This window comes from Petromyzon marinus, chromosome 23 (assembly GCF_048934315.1).
Source record: "Petromyzon marinus isolate PM22_M1 ecotype Great Lakes invasive population chromosome 23, UKy_Petmar_22M1.pri1.0, whole genome shotgun sequence".
Lineage (NCBI taxonomy): Eukaryota > Metazoa > Chordata > Hyperoartia > Petromyzontiformes > Petromyzontidae > Petromyzon > Petromyzon marinus.
The window spans coordinates 345,319-364,255 of record NC_133689.1 but is presented as its reverse complement, the minus strand read 5'-3'; the positions used below and the strand labels follow the sequence as shown (position 1 = coordinate 364,255).

Genomic DNA, 18,937 nt, shown 5'->3' with positions numbered 1-18,937 from the left:
TCTGTCCCTCCCTCCCTGCCTTCCACCCTCCCCATACCCATGTGTGAGCCTCTAGAATATGGTGCCTTTCTTTAACTCCTCATAGATGCTGTACGAGAGTGTGGATGGGCACGGGGAGACCATGAGGAACAACTCGAGTGAGCAGCACGTCCAGGTGTGGCCGCAGCACCAACACGACATCGCGGGCTGCACTCGCTCTGCTCGCCGCTGTTACTCACGCGCACGCACACACGCCCACACACACACGCACGAGTCGCCGCGCGTGTCCCGTGCGCTCACGACGCGTTTGCCACGTCCCTTGCGCGTGTGTCACGCGCGTGCCGCCACGTGCTCTCGCTCGTCACCACGTCGAATCCAGCTGGAGGAGCTGGACAGGGGAGGCCTCCTGCAGAAGACGTCGGCGCTGACTGCCGGCGTCATCGCGAGCACCACGCATGGCACGCGCGTCGCCCTGCATGCCATCGCCCAGCCGCACCTCTGGGCCAAGTCCCTCTCGTACCTGCGCCCACTGCAGGTGCCCTTGTCCCCTATTCCCACCCAAGCCCCCGGTCCTGACATGGTAACATTTAGTCCTCTGCTCAGTGGCAGATCTTTGCCTCAAACTCCCTCCAATTGATCTCATATTGAGTTTTCTCACTCAATTCACTCTACCCACCTTTTTTCATTTAAGACACCAAGCAGCATCTTTCTCTTTCTGCCTCTTTCCCAACTTCCTTCGTTTGAGAAGAACTTCCTCGAGCTCTCCAACAACTGAGAATGTTGCCCAATCCACATCCTTTGCCTTTTCTGGATCATTACCCTTCTCTCCCCCTGAACCCGCTCTATAACGTCCTCTTTTCTCTTTCTGTCCATCTCCGTTCGCAAATGTTCACTCCTAACATGGTGACGCATGGAAAAGACGCTTTGGCTGGCATTCGCGTGAGCTGCCATCCCGTCATGTGCCCTATTGTGCGTGCCTCGGTGAGCCGTTGCCGGGGCGCACTGCGTCCACGCCGTGACCTTGTGTGCCGTTGGTGATTTGGCAGACCGCCACAGAGAATGACAAGGCTCCTGAGTCCCGGAGCAGGGCGGCCCCAGAGAGACAGGCGTGGCACCCTTTCTACGCCTCGCTGGGTGCAGACGGCTCGGGATACAAGGCAAGCAGGCGCTCGATGGCGGGAAGGCGTTAACCCATCTACACCTCCACACAACAAAAGCAACGAGATTTGTTTTATACAGCAACTGCATCTAAATGCAACTGCATGTCAAGGCACCGTGCAGAAAAAGTGGAAATAATTGTTTTATAGAGAGAGACAGAGGAAGTCGTAGACCAAGGATAAAAGGGAGGTCAACATCGTGGATAGCAGGGGGGAAAGGAGTCGTCGGGTTAGACTGCAACACCATGGCACAGCCCAGGCTCAAGCAGCAGCACCACCAACAACAACTCCAAAAAGTGCCAGAGCACCCAAAGATGCACCGGCTCTCGGTGTCCCATCATGCACCATTCCACTTTGGAGAGGACTTTATTGATGCAACGTTTGCACTGGGCGTACGTGCTGCAGGGAGGGGAGCTCTACCCGGACTTGGCAGTGGCTTCGGTGCGGCAGGCGGAGCTGCACCTGCAGGCCGGGAAGCTGCTGGAGACGAGCGGAGGGGGGCTCCACCCCTTCCCGGCTTCTCAGGGTACGTGCCGCACACACGATAACGAGGGCCGCGCGTCCAGAAAAAGTTTCAAGAGACCATGCCCATCGCTAAATCAGCACCTACAGGTAGCTCCTCCTTGTGGCTCTAGACGTCCACTCCGTGTGCGATCTAGACGCCCACTCCGTGTGCGATCTAGACGCCCTCTCTTTGTGTGATCTAGATCGCCCACTCTGTGTGTGATCTCACATCTGGTCACAATTTGTATTGTGCACATTTCCGAGCCACATGTATCCTGCGCTTCCATATTGTTTTGTTCACATAGTGCTGGGCCGAGTCGTTTGCCGTATGGTGGCGTTCCTCACTGCATCTTGCCAACTTGCGCCACTGGGTGTCCCTGTTTCTCTCTGTGTCTCCCTGTGTCCCTCGTGTATGAGTGGCCCTTATTCACCAGTGTGGCCCCCCATGTATCCCACGTCTCCTTGCATCACCTCTCGTCACCTCCTGTCTCCTCGTGTCACCGTGCGCAGTCTTGCTGGAATTGGCAAGTGAGACGATGTCCACCGACACGACACTGGCGCTCGCCTATCTGCTGGCACTGTCCGACGTAAGCACTGACGCTCACAGTCATGTGTGCAGCGAGGGCTCGGAAATTTCTGTGAAACCGCGGTAGAGAAACCACCCTCTTTGGAGGCAGAGCAGCAAACTATAATGTTGTACTGTACCTCTACACTCCCACATCTATACTTGCTGCCTTTACCAACCCGCACAGACCAGGCTGGTGAAGTGTGATCAAATAACCGTCAGCTGCACAGGCACGGGGAAGCCCCGTCCAGCAATGGATCGACAAACGGCTGGGATGTACATGTGGGGAATGTTTACTTGGGGTTTTAGGGAGAGTATGTTCGTGAAGGAGTGACAGGGAGTGTTAAGGGGACGAGGGAGAGTGTTAGGGACCGTGAACGTGGGGTTTCTATGTGATGAAAATGTGATTGTGTCAACGATTATGGGAGTGTTCGAGGGCATGGGAGCCTGAGCGAGGGCCTGTGTGCGTAACGCTCCTCTCGCCTGTCGTGTCCGTGCAGCCCCTGGAAGCAGACGTCTGCTTTGAGAGGCAGAGTGCGACGGCACTGTCGCTGCAGCTTGCGGTCTACTACTACGCGCTGCAAATCCACGTGCGCCTGCAGCCCAGCAGCGGCCATCCCGACTCAGTCTACTGGGCAAGTCTCACTCTCACACTGGGTTCGAGTCTACTCGCTCGCACATACACTCACACTGGGCTCGAGGCTACACGCTCTTGCATACACTCATAACAGAATAAAAACCAGTCTTGCACACACTCATCAGGATAGTTACCCTCACAAGTGAAAACCAGGCTAGTCTAATGCACACTGAGATATTCTCAGACATACACACACACTGAGGCACAGGCTACTCGCACACAAACACCAATAGGTATAGACAGTATATTCTTGGTTCTTTCGGTAAAGTCACGTTGAAGGGAAACAATAAAATAATAAAATATATATAAACAGGGCTGGTAACACACCAGGCTCGACTTATACATGAGCAGTACACATACACACATTAAGCAGAACACACACATGGCCAGCACACACACATACAGACCAAGCATAATACAATGAACTTTGTCTTCATAAAGATCAAGCTGCCTTGATGAAGCTGCTAGACGTGAGTGCCTGGCGCTGTGTGTCCCCCCAGGCCGACCCGAGCGAGGTGGTGGCCCTAGCGAGTGAGCGGATGGCGGCAGGAGGCTCGGCGCCGGCTGTGGCCGCGCGCCCTGAGGAGCTGGCCATGCTGGAGGGGCGGCTGCGCCTCTACAGCGAGCGGCTCACCGACCTAACGCAGGCACAGACGTTGCACACCCTTGGCACCGGTGTGGACGTGCAGCGCTTCGCCGTTGACGCTCAGTACAAGCGCGGGACCATCCTTGGCCTAGTCGAGTGAGGGACGCGACGCGGGACACGCGTTGGGGCGTTCACACGCGCACGGGCCTCTCTGACCGGTCACACTCACGGATCTCACACCCACGTGTGTGACGTCTCATCTGCCGTGCGCGTGTGCCATTGTGCGTGGCACCGCATGGCACCTTGCGTTGTGTCTTTGTGTCTCTCCGCATGTGCCGCCTAACATTGTGTATGCGTCGTTTCGTGTGTCCCGTCGTGCGTTTTTTGTCTGCTCGTGTTGCGTCGTGTGTCTTCTGTCTCCCTTATGCTATGCCGTCATGCTTGACACCATGTGTGGTAACGTGCGTCCCATTTTGTCTGTAATGCTATGCATCGTCTTGTGTGCCGTCGTGCATTTGCTATCACATGTGATGTCGTGTGTCACCGTGGGTGCCATGTCATGCATGTGCAGTCGTGTTTGATGTCACGGGTGACGCCATCTGTACGTGTCGACTGGTGCATGTTGTGCCGTTGTCATGCTGCCTTAGGACCCTGGACGACGCCACCTACGAGCTGTCCATGTCGCTGGCGCGGCGCTACGAGATGCCGCTGTGGGAGCTCTACATGACGCACCTTGAGTTCCTGTTCACGGATAGCGGGTGAAGCACCACACACAGCGCCCCATCTCGTAGCGTGCCACAACACCCACGGATGTCTTACAGTGGCTCCCCGCCCCAGCGTGTATCGCCAATAACATTTTGAAAAATCAAAACTACTCTAAAAGTGTCGTCAATTTTTTATATAAAAGTTGTAAATGGAATTGAAATAATTGTGCAATAGGCATTAATAAATTGCTGGTGTTTTGTAAAAAAATCTGAACAGTTCTGTGCACCAATTCACACCGCCTTGTGGGCCACCATTTGCCTGCGGATCACAGGTTGGGAACCGCTCCCATAGACAATGATGACGATGGTCACCATGGTTAGACCTTCGGTTGGAACAGCTTGGAAACGTGGCACGATGTAGAATAGCGATACCACAACTGTGCGTTTCAGTGTCCGCGCCCCACATCAATTGAAACACTCTTGGAGTCCGCACGCCACTGACTCCCCCCATGTGCCCACGCTGCTGGCACCCCGTGCGCGTGCCCAGGTTGGCGACGCGGCAGGTGGAGCAACGCGTGACGGCGCTGGGGCTCGTGTCGGAGTTGAAGGCCGACCCGGCCGGCGTGCTCGATCACATGACCAAGTATGTGTACCCCGGAGTGCCGGGCGGTGACCACGCACGACTGCTCTGCTACTTTGGCCTGCTGGAGAGCTGCGGCTGCGGCGACCACGGCGCCCATCCCGGCAAGCCAGGCGCCCACTTGCAGCTGCTCAGGAAGCTGCGGTCCACCATGCCTGGTCAGTGTCGCGCAAAGCCAAACGCGGGCCAAGCGGGACGCAGTGTTCCCATGGTGCCTAAAATGATGATATTGCTCACCCGTACGTCACCCAGCAGCGGTGTTCACTACTGAGTGTGCAGGCGGTTCGACTGAACCTAGCCCATGGACCAGAGGCGCCCAGTGTGCCGGGCTATGCAGAGAGAGGGAATGCAGATAGAAAGGGGGGCCCTTTTGGTTGCACCAGGGCACAAACCAAGCAGTACCTCTGACTATGGCTTCTAGTCACATGCCTCCTCCCGGTCTCACCAGCAAAAATATTCGGTGAGAAAATGAAGCCCTGGTGCGCGGCCGCATGTGTCGATCGCTGGCAGTAACTCTTCTCCCACTCTGTGCCGCACCAGGCCTCAACTACAAGAAGCTGATGGACACGAGCGCCAACCCGCTGGATGCGCTGCGGCCCGTGCTCACGTCCCAGAACGTCACCACGGTGGCCAAGCTGGTGCCCAAGCTACCCACGGCGGGCGGACTGACGCAGAGCGCCGTGTTCGCCACGTGGCTGCGCCGGCTGTTCTGGAACGGCACCGGAAAAGATGGCGACGAGGTGGACTGGGGCAGGCGCTACCGCGACTGTGAGCAGCTCCTGGGCAGACTCTCACCACCTGACCTGGACGCCTTTCTTCAGGAGGTCACCGTCTCCGCAGACGCCGTCGATCAGGCAAGGCCACCACTCTCGACCCTGTCCCGCTGTGTGTGTTTTCTCGGCGTGTTTATGTTTGTGTTTCTTTTGGACGGTTACCCTCTCGTTTGTGAGTCCATTGGTGATGTGTGCAGCATTTGTACCAAGGCTACACTTCGTGACTTACCACTTTGATATGGCCTGTGACCAATATTTATCTGTCACTGCAAGAACATTAGCTGCACTACTGGCAACAACACCATTTCTAATTTTAGCACCGCGCTCAGTTCCTTATGTCACTCCAAGAGCCTCTTCATTCACGGTTGACAAGCACGTGTTTTTTGGTGTTGTTATTGCGTTCCACTTCGGTGTGTGTCTTTGGCTTTCCAAAGGTATATTGAAAGTCCTATTCAGTCACCTGATGGGAAAGGTTCCCCCCACCCCTGGTGCATGAGCCGGAAGGCAGACGATGAGATAAGAGCAGTTGTCGCTCCGTGTGAGTGCCCCTCTAGCAAGCCCCCGGTCCCTGTGTCGCCAAGGAGCTGTCCTCCCTTCCAGCTGCCGATCAAGACGCGGGTGGACACGGCGGAGCGCGCCGCCGCGTTTGTGGAGAAGCTCAAGGGGCGGCCCACCTCCCGCAAGAAAGGGGGGGGCGGCGGGGGCTCCGTGGACGATGGCGAGGAAGCGGCAGCAGATGCCGGGTGCGAGGACGGCGCGCGCACGCTGGACGACGTCGCGAGTCGACTGCACGCTGTGCGGAAGCACCTGCAGTCCCTGCGGGACGATGCCATCGCTGCGCTTCGGCACAGCGAGCAGGTATGCGGTCTCTCTTTCCTGAGCACGCGGTACGGTTGCCGTCACGTAAAGTTACAGTATATCAATTTGCTCCTCCTGCGCCCAGTTACATCAGCGCTGAAGTGGTGGCACCTTGGAGCACTTGTATGCAAGTTCATAAGTTTGCCTTTCTCTGCTTGGTTTGCCGCAATAAAACATTTTCGTGACGTAGTATCAATTTTCATTAGATGGCAATTATCGTGAGCTTTAGCTTCCTTACTTTTAATTGTATTTTGCATTTCTATCTTGTTATTTTTGTGCTTTACTGTGCTTCACTGTGCTTCCAGGCTTACTCTAGTTGATGCAGGAAAACAAGCGTGTTTAATGGGCAACGTAGCACGCACGCGTCGGTACATTTGTGTACTATGCACTCACACGTGCTCACCCTCACAGGAGCAAGAGCGTGCCTATGCGCGCGCCTTCGACCTGGCGTGCTCGGAGGAGAAGACTGTGCTGCAGCTGGCTCTGCGCTTGGCGCTGGATGGGCGGCCGCTGCCCTGCGTGCACGGCGTGCTGCGTGCGGCGCTGGGCGAGCGTCGCGACCGCGTGCGCGACGCAATTCACCGAGCTGTCCTCACAATCGTCAACGCGCTCCAGTAACTGCCACCAACCCTCCCTTTGCCACGTCGTATGGCGCCGGTGATGTAGACAGAGGGGCTGCAAGGGGCGAGCCCTCAGTCTTGGTTCCTCGAAACCGCCCCTCGGCCTCAAGGCCGGCTAGAGGTCTCATTCCCTCGGGGCTTGTCCTTGATTTTGGCCTCGGTCCCAAGACTTGGCTGAGAGCTGCGATCCTTAACATGGCTTCGGCCAAGAGCACCAGACTTTGACTGGCTTTGACTGGTCCCCAACTAAGATGCACCTGGCTTTGGCTCCGGTTTGGCCTCGAATCCAAGGCAGTTTCCTGACAATGTGTACCACGGTCTCTCAGTGCGCTCTCCCAGTTGTCTGTATCGATGTCGCATGTAGCAAGAGTTCTTTACAGGAAACTTTTTTTTTACCAAAAGTCATGGCTACTGTGCCAAGTGTGATCTTCTGAGTTGGATCGGGTTTTAAGCGTTGCTCCTCTCAAGCTTTCTCCACCACGCACGACTCCAGGCATCGTCAGGAATTTAAGAAGAAGTTGAAGAGTAGTCAAAGTCAACGTATGTCAAAGAGTCGGCGTCTGCAGTTACCCGCAGTAGTGCGTGGCGAAAACCTGACAGAAACACTCCCCGCGCAGCCTAACCCGGAGCACCACATTCGGAATACAAGCCGCCGAGCCGCCTTACGCGCAGAGTCACACTTCGGGATTGTGACGAAGAGGGCCATGCGGTCGCGCTGAGCTGCTCGCCCGTGCCTCCTTCTCTGCAGGGAGCGGCCGGAGGCCGTGGAGCTGCTGGGCGAGAAGGCACCACTGGAGGCGCTGGAGGGGATCGTGTCGGTCGTGCGCTCCCACTCCGAGGACGGGTAAGGCGCCGTGACACAGGGAGCCCATGAGCGCTGCCCCCTGGTATTTTGGGCCAGGCCTGGGAGTCGGTTTGCCCTTCTTCATTTGTGCGTTGGGCAGTTAATCAGAAATGCTTATACGTCAATATGGAGGTTGGCGAATGAGCCGGTGGACGGCTTCAGGAGTTGCCTGGTGAACTTCTAAAATGCTGCCGGCGAATTGTCAAAGTGGGCAGTGGAATTACGATGTTGGCAGTCGCACTGGACTCTTCTTAATTACTGGATGGTTATGTAAGGCAAAGCAATACAACTTGGATAATCCACCGACTGATAATCGAGAATTAGCAGTGATTGTCGCCACTAGTTTATTGTTCCCTGCTGGTGTCTCGCTGTGTGCAGGGGGAAGCTGGTGAGCGCCGACAACCTGCTGTCGTGGCTGCGCCCATTCTGCACCGACGCGGCGCTGCCGGTGCGTCCTCGCGTTGCCGTGCTGCAGATCCTAGAGCAGGCGTTCCGGCTTGGAGATGAGGAGGGCCACCTCCTCGCCTTCTACCGCACGCAGGCTGTGTTGACGGACGCCTGGCCCCACCGAACGGTGAGTGATGTCGCTGGCCCTGCTGGGTTCTGGCTAAGGGACCAGTGGTTCTATTCTGGCAGTGCTGTTGGATGCATTAATGCTATTCTGGTCGGGCTGCTGATCTGATGGTATTCACAATACGTTGCTTCTAGTGCTGGCGGATCACTTATACCCCTTTTCCAATGGCACACCAAAGCTGAACCAGCGTGGCTGGTTTTCCACCAGCTGTTTGTCATACCAAACCGTGAGGACACGGCGTCACTACATGCATCTCGACTTGGCCATCGTGTGTGACATCAACAGTGCGGCTTTCCTACCACAGTTGAAAAACAACCTAGTGCCTCCTGAGCTGCGTCAGGCATTGGCGCAGCTTTGGTCTATGGTGGAAAAGCAGTATCGCTGCTCTTCCACCACTGTGTTGGTGCTGATCGATGGGGTCTGTTGCAGCTGGACATGGCAGAGGTGTGTGACGAGGAGGGGCGGCTGCGTCTCTTTGAGGAGCTGCTAGGCGCCAGCGTGACGCCGCCCCTCGTGCCGCACCTCGTGCTGCTGCTGCAGGCCTGGCCGCCGATGTCCAACACCACACTGTGAGTGGCCTCCTCTCCTGTCTACTCGGCAATGGTTGCTTGGCAACCTTGCAACCGTGTTGCTAGGCAACTACATTCTCAGGCACAACTGAATAGGCAGTGAACCCACCGAGTTAAATGATTCATCGATTCGGTGATCGAAATCTATACGTATGCTCACGATATACGCATTGAATTCTGCATGGAAGAATTTGTTTTCATTTTTGAAAATGATTTGCACGTAAAATGCAAATAACACCTGGAAAACATGGTATGTTCAAACAGACAAAGAAAAACACAACTACACAGGGCTGGATTTGTTATTTTATTGTTGGACATTTGGATATGTGCAGCCAATCCAAGAAAAATTTTCACTTTATTTGCAAGCGATTATCTATTTTGGCAAGTAAACTGAAAGTTAACTATGCAGTGCAAATACATGTGGTTGCTGCGTGCAGAGCAAGCCGTGACGCTTGCCCCTGGCTGCATCTGGCGGCGGCGGTGCTGTCGGCAAGCTCCTCTCCTGCCGAGACAGTTGAGGCTGGTGCCACGATCCTGGGAATCTCGCGATCGCTGCACGGCACGCGGCACGCGCTGCCAACGCCGGTATGGGGCTGGGCTCTGCACGCCACACGGCGCTTACGGTGCCACCACCGGCCAATCCTTCACGTCGTCACGAACACTGGGAGTTACAGCTGTGTTGTTGGAAAGTCGCAATTGTGAACATAGTACCGGTCCTTCCAGCGTGCCTTGTGTCTCATGTGACATCACCACACTGCGTGTGTAACGTACACAGCTGTGTTTTAGACCAACTGTAAAGGGTAAAAATTGTGGCCGTATTAATTTAGAGAGCAGCATCATCAGCAGCAGCAAGACAAGGGGACCTCTGCACACCAGGTTTGTCCTTGTTAGGAATCATCAGCACAGTTCGGCCATCATTGCCTCTGCTGCCGCCTTGTGCCTCCGGGACTCACCTCCGCGTGCTGCGGATGGTGCGGCGTTGTGAGATGAGGTTTGTTGGCATGACGATAAATGAAAAAGCCCCGATGATTATCATTATCATCATGGGACCTCCTTTGCCAGTACCAAAATATGAGAATAGATTTTTCCCCTCTTATCTGGCAACAAAACAGGTGTTAAGTTGTTAAAACACCTAACTGAAACCTTTTACAAGGAATCATGTCTGCATTAACCACAATACTTGTGGTCAAAGTGCAAACGAAAAACACTGATAATATATGCATTGTATTTGAAACTGATTTGTCCGCACCAGTGACAGCTTTCCTCGTCTCAAACGGTGTTAGACCAGAGGACGCCAAAAGGCGTACAGCACCAAGACAATGGACTATCAGAGTAATGAGAGCTCGGGGTGAGCATCGACATCATGGGACCTCCTTTGCCAGTACCACTGTGGGGTCAGCGTGGCCACTGCCTGGGGGCGACAATGAACCAGCTCTAGCGCTCTGTGAACGGCGAGAAAGCTGTGCGCAAGCTGCACACAAATGAGTGTAACAATACACGCATTGGGAGAATAATTTACCCACGTGGAAATCCCTCCTGGTTCTGGTGTCGGTCTGGCACACAGCCACGTTCAGGTCATAAAGCACAGAGGCATTGGGTCTCTGTGTGTCTGCCCCCTTATGCGTCTCCCCCTTGTGTCTGCCCCTTGTGTGTGTCTGCCCCTTGTGTGTATGTGTGTGTCTGCCCCTTGTGTGTCTGCCCCTTGTGTGTCTGCCCCTTGTGTGTCTGCCCCTTGTGTGTCTGCCCCTGTGTGTGTGTCTGCCCCTGTGTGTGTCTGCTCCTTGTGTGTGTCTGCCCCTTGTGTGTGTGTGTGTGTGCACCTGGCTGCAGTGCGTGGAGCAACTGCTGGAGCTGCTGCTGGAGCGCTCCCTGTTGCTGCCGGCGCTGAAGCTCGCGCTGGACGGCGGAGATGCGCAGCTGCACAAGCGCGCGATCGGCCTCATTACCACCGCGGTCACTGAGGTGCGCGTGGCTGGCCCAGCCACCCCAGCCTCAGATCATCGGTTATATTAATAACAGCAGCATCGATAGCCCAAATCGCAATTACATTGTGATTACTCATTTCTTTAGAACTGCTTTTTGTGTTTAGTTTGTTGTCCTTCCCCCCCCCCCCCCTGCAAATCCGATGAGCACAGTTAGCTACGTATGGTATGAAGTTTAACATACATACAATTATTATGAGTTACGCAATTACAACTTTAGCGGACCACGAGTTCGTCTGAACTTGCAAGACAAGGTCATTTCACCGTCATGGTCTCCGCGACGTGGTTAAGTTACTCAATCGACCACAAATTGTAATCGGCTAATTTTATTTGTGGTAGATTACATGGCCTCCTCTAAACATGGCAGCCATCCTGGCATCCTGCCTCCTGAAGGTGGGAAACCCCCTCCAAGCCACACCGAGCGCGACTCAGCTGATGATGGCCATGTTGTCAAGAAGCCCCGCCCATCACATCCCATTCAGCGACACACTTGGAAACAAATCTGAGAAATTAATTCTCAACTATTTCTGTGTTACACGATGAGTGAAACAATTAAACCGATAATCGGTAGAGTGATCAATTCCTTTAATAATCTGGTAGCCCAGCTCAAGCGCTACAGCAGACCGGTCAATACTGAGCACCGTGCAGTCATGGATGTTGCTTTTGAATTTTTTCAGGATGCTTATTTCTGATGTTTTGCCAGTTACGTTTTTTAGTGCGTGTCCTGTGTGTCATGCCATGTGCGCTGTGCAACACTCCACTCCCTCTATTGTGTCCCTCGAAGGTCGACCATTCCAACTGTGACCCCGAGCTGCTGGGCCTGCTGCTGACACGGGGCCTGGCCGTTGCCTGCCTGCCCACCGCCCTGTACCCGCACCTGATTGGCCACCTCCTGTCCAACTGGGAGACAGAGAGTTGGGACGTGGAGGGGTTGGCATTAGAGCTGAAGGCCGCTGGGCATGGGATGGAGGCCGCCTCGCTCGTGATGGCGCACAGACGCACGCCGCCGGCGCTTGGCACATTCAATGCCGCCGCCAGCTTCCTCAAGCAGTGGCTCCAGGGCTGACAACTTCAAGCGGAGCGAGTTACGCCCGGACGACTGACAGGGATAGTGATCCTGTGGCAAATTAAGTTGTCAAATCGAAGTTCTTCATGCCAGATCTATGTTGGCGTCGCTGTCCCTGGTACCATGAAGCGGGGAGCAATGTCATTGGCTCGCGTGTGACGAGTTATCTATTATCGAAAAGTGGAGTAATCTAATATGTTGACAGAATTTACAATGAGCCAGCCGTGTGATATGGTCGGCATGTGTTTAATCTTGAATAACATAAATGAATCCAGTGTTAGTTATTTTGTAACGCGGATGCGCATGTCTATGCGCAAGTACACGTAATGGCATGAAATGTGGACACTTGAAGACAATGTATAATGTTGGCTGAATCGTGTGCCACTGTTAAAATAAAATATACATGTTTTTCGAGACAGAACAGCAACGTGTGTGGCCAGCGAGTTTTTGTACCAGCCCAGAACACGGGCTTGGGTCGGATATTTTCATATCTGTTGTCTTTATGAAATTCTGCTGCTGCTCGCATCAGCAGAGCTTATGTGTTGACATCGGCACAAGCCGCGGTGCGTCACACCGCAAAACTCGATTTGCCGCAGGAATAAAGATCACTCGACCGAGTCACTACGGAACATAGGAGCAACCTCTGCCAGCAGAACCTGCGTCTACAGGGCCCAGAGACTCGTGGGGTTTCGGGAAATACGAGAGGTTTGGGTGAGCGGCACGCGGCTCTTGTTGGTGTCTGACGTGACGGCTACGTGAAGATGTGTTGGGTGCGGGGGACACCTCCTCAGGGGTTTGAATCCTACAGCCGATCCGGTGGAAACCCTGGCGTGGCTACGCCCCTTGCGCACGACCTTTTCCCCGATGTCCCGAGGGCTCCGGGCACGCCTGATTAGGCGGGCGATTCCTGGCAAGATGTTTGTCTGTCAGCCCTGGTTAGCGTCCGTGCCAATTGTGCCGCTCGCCACAGAGCTTTGCCCTCCGCCCCCTCCCCTCAACTCACCTAAGCCCCTGACCACATGCATTCAAGTTAAGTGGCCAGGATGCAGAAAAGCTCTGGGTCAATTCGACCTTCATGCCTCCTGAACTGATAACATGAGTACCCCTTTGTGAGAAGTCAATAAATAGGTTGTCTCGATTATCCGTGTGGATTAACAGTGCTTATGATAGAAAGAGGAAAATATCTAAAAGTCGCGCTCCTCCGTGCCTTGGATTATTTGACTGCGACTGCTCCTCCTTGCCCGTGACACGGTGAGAGATGACTTCAAGAAGCCAAGAAAGGCAGATGACAACTTTGTACATACTTTCACCTCCTTTCCATGCAAATGCGGATTTATACCCTCATTTGCAAAGCTTTTGCATAATCTGTATTTGTATTAATCTTGATTTGAAGCTTTCGTGACTGCAGGAATCCATACTCTTTGGTTCTTTCGGTAAAGTCACGTAGGTATAAAATAAAATAAATCGCGACGTTTCGGGCGCAACACAAGCGTCCATCATCAGGTGGGAAAGCATGGTCTGCTGCTGAGGCAGACTTTTAAAAGGTTTGAAATGGGTGTAGCCCAAGGGTCATAAAGAAGTGGCCGGGGCTAGTGATGTTAATGTGAGAAATTAGCATGAAACTGTAAGATAGGAGAAAGCGGCCTCCTCGACGGTGCACGGAAGTGGCTATGTTAATGTGAGAGATTAGCATGTTGTTAATGTGAGAAATTAGCATGTAACTGTAAGATAGGAGGAGAGCGGCTTCCTCGACGAGGGAGTGCAACTCAACGGGTGCAATCCAAAGGGCATGTGAGTATGAGAGTGCAATCCAAAAGACGTGAGCATGAGAGTGCAATCCAAAGGCATGAGAGTGCAATCCAAAGGCATGAGAGTGCAATCCAAAGGACATGTGAGCATGAAAGATCTGAGAGGCATAGAGAGAGAGACAGAGAGTCGGAAATAACAGCTGACATAGGCACGTAGGATAGAACATGTATTTGTATGATCAGGGTAAATCCCTCCCACCGTTACTCTGGAGTAATCGAGAGTTGACTATTGACCTCGGTCATAGCAATGTGGAATGTTCTAGATTTGAGGCTTTCGTGACTGCAAGGATCCATACTCTTTGGTTCTATTCGGTAAAGTTACGTAGGTAAAAAATAAAACAACAAAAATCACGACGTTTCGGCCACAATACAAGCGGCCTTCATCAGGTGAAGGGACCAGACTGTCTCGAAGACTTCGAGACAGTCTCGAAGACTTCGAGACAGTCTGGTCCCTTCACCTGATGAAGGCCGCTTGTGTTGTGGCCGAAACGTCGTGATTTTTGTTGTTTTATTTTTTACCTACGTAACTTTACCGAATAGAACCAAAGCGTATGAATGTGGAATGTCTCTAAGTGGCTCAAGGCCCCATTTCCTGGTTGAACAGAGAGAGGCACGTTTGGGATTGGGTCTCTGAGTGTTGCTATCGCAGGTTAATCGCCAAGTCACTCAGCTGCCACGTCACGAGAGCTCAATCGGTCTCTTCTCCTCGCGCTGTTTCCGGGGCAGCCGTCCTCGTCAATGCCCGCGTCTGTCCGTAACGGGGACGATGTCGCCTGGCGCGTTTCATGCCGACACTCGCACGCGCGCGCGTTGCGTCTATACCCCCGATGCGACCCTTGTGCGGGATTAGCCATTTATAGATTTAAAAAAATAATTTCGATTCTGCGTTGACATTAGTGCATAACCACAAATAACTCAACGCATTTGCAATCACAGTGTAATGAGCATACGCGATGACTTAATTTATAAGCTGCGTTGTATTTATATAAAATGTAATTGCAATGAGGGGTTTCATTGCATCGCTGAGCGATTTGTGAATCGCGGAGACGGTGTCTGGACAAGAGCCAGAGGCTGCGAAACAGCACTGCCAAAGCTTTGCGCACTCGGGACAGGGACACAGAGACACGGGGGCACCAAGAGACGCCATCTGCTGTGCCCGGGCAGCCCGGGGTCCAGAGAACGACGCACGCCCTTCGCACACGGCATCACAAGCACACCGGAGTGCACACCCCCATATCGGTCACACCCAACCTCAATACAGCATCATAACTCGGGAAATACACTCCCATGTAGAAGAGCACCACACTCGGCATAGAACTATCTCACAAACCCAGCGTTCCACAGGACACTGGAATCTATCCCATCGCACGGAACACCCATCACGACGCTCGAGCAATCCAGGTGCCACGACTTCCCTCCCGCCACGCCAATTAATCCTCCAAATATCCCCTCCCCCTCCTCTCTCCCGCCCCCTCCGTCCCACTCCCTCCCCTCTCCCCACCACGGAGGGGGCCCGCGCATTTTTCCGTGACGAGGCGAAACGCGAGACCCGGGCAGCGCTTCCCACTCGCGGCGCCGCTCAGCTGCCAACAGCATCAGCAGCAGCGCCGCCTCCACACCTGCAGCCCGCAGCACGTGACGGCTTCACCTGTCGGGGCTAGCGGAATACCCCTGGCACAGGCGGGGCGAGAGGTGGAGTCTCACCCGGAGGGGCGTGGCCTCACCGGGAGGAGCTTCACCTGGAGGGGCGGGGCAAGGAGGAGTCGTACCTGGAGGGAGCGCCGCTCCTCCACCATTAGACTCTCTCTGTCGCCAGGATCTGCCTCGGCTCGCGAAGTTCGTGATTGAGGCGAACGCCCGCTGAGGCGAGACCTCTGCTGAGTCGGGGATCCCTCTGGATCCCCTCTCTACCCCCAACACCAACGGGGGGCGGGGGTAACCGGACCCGACCTTCGTCCGTCTCCTGCTTCCTCCCGCTACTCCACCTGAGTCGGGCCCCTTTCATCCCCGCGGGCTCCCTCCGTGAATTTCTCCGCGCGGCTCGAGCTCCGGGAGCCATGGTGATGGGGAACCAGGTGGAGCGGCTCACGCACGCTCACTACCTCGAGGTACCCACGGCGGACGCGGCGAGCCACGACGGGGACGGCGTGCCCGGCTCCGCGGTGGCCTACATCTTCACGGACGACGAGGAGGACGAGGGCAGCGACGGCAAAGATGGAGGACGAGGAGCAGGAAGGCGAAGTGGAGGAGGAGGTGGTGAAGGTCATGGAGGAAAGGGGCCTCCCAAGGCGCGTGGGCGAGCAAGTGGAGGAGAAGAAGAAGAGAGAGGTGGACAATTGAGCACAAACGAGGTGGAGCTGTCCGCCTTCCACATTGACGAGTGCATCCTGAACAAAACCCTGGCGGGGCCCCGGAATTCGCGGGGCACCGTGGAGCCGCTGGGACCCCTGTCCGAACTGCTGCCGCGCTGCTTGCCCGGGGACCTGCTGGAGTTCTCGGCGCCGGGCGAGGTGTCCCTGTGGGTGGTGTTCGTGGGAGACGGCTACTGCGTGAGCCTGAGGGATGAGGCGGTGAGGAACGAGACGGTGGAGGCCGCCGGCGGCGGTCGCTCCGTGCGCCTCGTGTCCTCCTGCTACCAGTTTGAGGCCCTGGCCGCGGACGCGATCGTGCGCTGCGCCGTGGAGCAAGTGGGCGCAGCCGGGCAGCTGCTGTGCTGGGCCAACTCGGAGTGCTTCGCCGCCTGGTGCCGCTACGGGAGGCGGCAGTTCAAGAGCGGCAGCGAGCGCCGCAGTGACGGTCGCGGTCCCTACGCCCTGCGCCTCCACCTGAGCGGCACCGAGAGCCACGCGCTGCAGTTCCACAGCCTGGAAGACATGGTGCTGGAGAAGCGGCGCCTCGAGCGCCTTGGCAGGCAGCGATGCCTCCACGAAATGACGGCCTCCGCCAGCACCGCGTCATCCACATCGTCGTCATCCAACAGCAACAACAACAACGCCGCAACCATCGCCTCCACGGGCCGTTGGCGGTAGCGGGACGCGCGGTCGGCCCGCCCGAGGTGCGAGTGGAGCACCAAGTGGCCGCGGCGTGAGACGAGGGGTGGTGTCCGCACTTTCTCGGATCCGCCAGCCGCGTGGATCCACAGAGGCGGGATCATGAAGGAGCGCGGTGGCCATGGAGCAGCACTGCCCGGATTTTGTGGAACATGAACTCCACACGGATGGATAAGTTTTTGTGGAGTAGCGGATCAGGGTCAGCTAGCACGACTTCTCAACTCGCCCATTTCATTGTACTGTAATACCCTCGACTCGTCTCCATCAATCTCGTCAAGTTGCCACGCCACCTGTTTCCTCACTCCCTCTCATTCGTTGTCTTTACTCATCCGTCACGACTCCCAGTGCCTCCATCACAACCATCACCATATCTTTTGATTTAAAGCTTTCGTGACTGCAGAGATTCATATTCTTGGTTCTTTCGGTAAAGTCACGTTGAAGGGAAACAATAAAATAATAAAATATATAAAAAATACAATTCTCACGACGTTTCGACTGCAACACAAGCAGTCATCATCAGGTGTGAAAACCAACGGCAAGAACATTTCCGTTGGTTTTCATCACCATATCGTCATCTTTCTCCAGTCACTCTCATCTCTTCCCCACTTATCTCCACGCACATTCATCAGCCCCCACACACCCTCACCTCTTCTCACCACCTTGTACTGAATTTACAACTCACCCCCCTACTCACTCTAAACTTTCTTCCTCACCTCCACTCACCCCACCACTCACCCTCATCACCTCCACCTCACCCGTATCTCACTCCACCACTTCTAGCTTCTCACCCCGCAACTCAGGCTCGTCTCACCGACTGCCCTCGCCACCTTTATCCGCCGTGAAGACGCTGTTGACTCGACTGGTCCACGTGGCGTCACCTTGTGGAGCCCCCGCCAGACTACTCAGCTGTTGCATGCCCCTCGCTCCTTAGAATTATCACTGCTGTTCGCTTGAGGCGCAAGGTGGCACCGGGTGATACAGGTGCGCCCAGCCAGGCAGTCAGTCCCGCCCAATCCTGTACCTGTTGCCTCTCTCACCCGCTCGTGATGCCTAACCTGTACGCAATGCCTCCTTTATCTGTACTTGATGCCTCACCTGTACGTAATGTCTCTCACCTGTACAGGAATGTGACAGTGATATCACCAACCCACCATCACACAGGATGCAACACAGCCCACACACAAACGCCACCAGCCTTACTCCAGTTTGCTTTGTGAGTTTTAATATTTCAATAAAATTAACAATACACTACCTCCTCGCTGTTGCACACACCTGCAGATGTAAGAAAGCAGTCTTCCACACAGTGATACAGGCTGTTCAGGCAGGGCTTATTTTTATACCAGGCATACCACATCCAGTATACCTCGCGATAACCGTGGCTACTGTTTATCACGTGCCACCTATTCCGGTCGGCTGGCGACGCATAAACTACAGTAGTTGGTCAGAAATGCAAGCCCTGTGGCCCAGTGTTATGCAATTGTCCACGTTCTTAAAGGGCACCTAATACACGTGTGTATTCTACTTTATGGGGCATGGCTGCTCTTTAAGGGCATGAGCTTGTCCTTAATGAGAGCGTGGCTCTGAATCTGTGCGAACGTGCCCTTACCTGTGTGAGGGCATGGCGCTGAAGCTCTGGGGCTTGTTGCATGAAGCTTCTTGCACGAAGCCAGACGAGCAAAACCTGCTGTGCTGGCTGATTCTTCGTCTTTGATGGCTTGGAACTAGATCGTCGACAAGGCTAAATTTGGGCTGCTTGCAGTACACAAACCCAAGCCTTGGCTGATACTTTTCGAGAGCGTGGTTGATGGTTATGGCTTGTTGTAGGTTCTGGATATACCTGACGAAAGGTTCGGGAGGGAGGGATTTAAAAGGGGTTCAACTTAACTGGGGCCCCACACTCCGTAGCCCCCCACCCCCCGCATCAAATTGCATACAATATGAGTTTGTATTTACATTATGGGGACCCCAAGCCAATGTTTTGTACTTGGGCCGACCCAACATTTCTCTCACGAAACCTGGAG

General features: G+C 54.7%; 2 protein-coding genes across 4 annotated transcripts in view; both read left to right on the top strand.

Annotated features, from left to right (window-relative positions):
- The window catches only part of NBAS (NBAS subunit of NRZ tethering complex), a 36,693-nt gene extending 24,208 nt beyond the window's left edge, over positions 1-12,485 (top strand). Inside the window, exons 35-52 of one of the 3 annotated variants that reach the window (XM_032959250.2) lie at positions 86-154; positions 359-514; positions 1,026-1,136; positions 1,542-1,662; positions 2,151-2,227; positions 2,706-2,840; positions 3,343-3,584; positions 4,076-4,186; positions 4,680-4,930; positions 5,313-5,626; positions 6,146-6,403; positions 6,815-7,017; positions 7,772-7,867; positions 8,246-8,441; positions 8,871-9,010; positions 9,448-9,595; positions 10,841-10,972; positions 11,777-12,485. In XM_032959250.2, coding sequence (XP_032815141.2) covers positions 86-154; positions 359-514; positions 1,026-1,136; positions 1,542-1,662; positions 2,151-2,227; positions 2,706-2,840; positions 3,343-3,584; positions 4,076-4,186; positions 4,680-4,930; positions 5,313-5,626; positions 6,146-6,403; positions 6,815-7,017; positions 7,772-7,867; positions 8,246-8,441; positions 8,871-9,010; positions 9,448-9,595; positions 10,841-10,972; positions 11,777-12,058 — 3,042 coding nt within the window. In that variant the 3' untranslated portion in view covers positions 12,059-12,485. Of the gene's footprint in view, positions 1-85; positions 155-358; positions 515-1,025; positions 1,137-1,541; positions 1,663-2,150; positions 2,228-2,705; positions 2,841-3,342; positions 3,585-4,075; positions 4,187-4,679; positions 4,931-5,312; positions 5,627-6,145; positions 6,404-6,814; positions 7,018-7,771; positions 7,868-8,245; positions 8,442-8,870; positions 9,011-9,447; positions 9,596-10,840; positions 10,973-11,776 lie in introns of those variants that run through there. The other 2 variants (XM_032959251.2, XR_004403200.2) reach the window with 2 other exon arrangements.
- Positions 12,486-15,395: 2,910 nt separating this feature from the next.
- On the top strand, positions 15,396-18,166 carry LOC116945118 (protein LRATD2-like). The gene has a single exon (XM_032959249.2). The coding sequence runs from the start codon at positions 15,924-15,926 to the stop codon at positions 16,893-16,895; it is 972 nt and encodes a 323-aa protein (XP_032815140.1). The 5' UTR covers positions 15,396-15,923; the 3' UTR covers positions 16,896-18,166.
- The last annotated feature ends 771 nt before the right edge of the window (positions 18,167-18,937 follow it).

Coding starts and splice junctions, on each gene's coding strand:
- LOC116945118 (XM_032959249.2), top strand. CDS start 15,924: ATGGTGATGGGGAACCAGGTGGAGCGGCTCACGCACGCTCACTACCTC.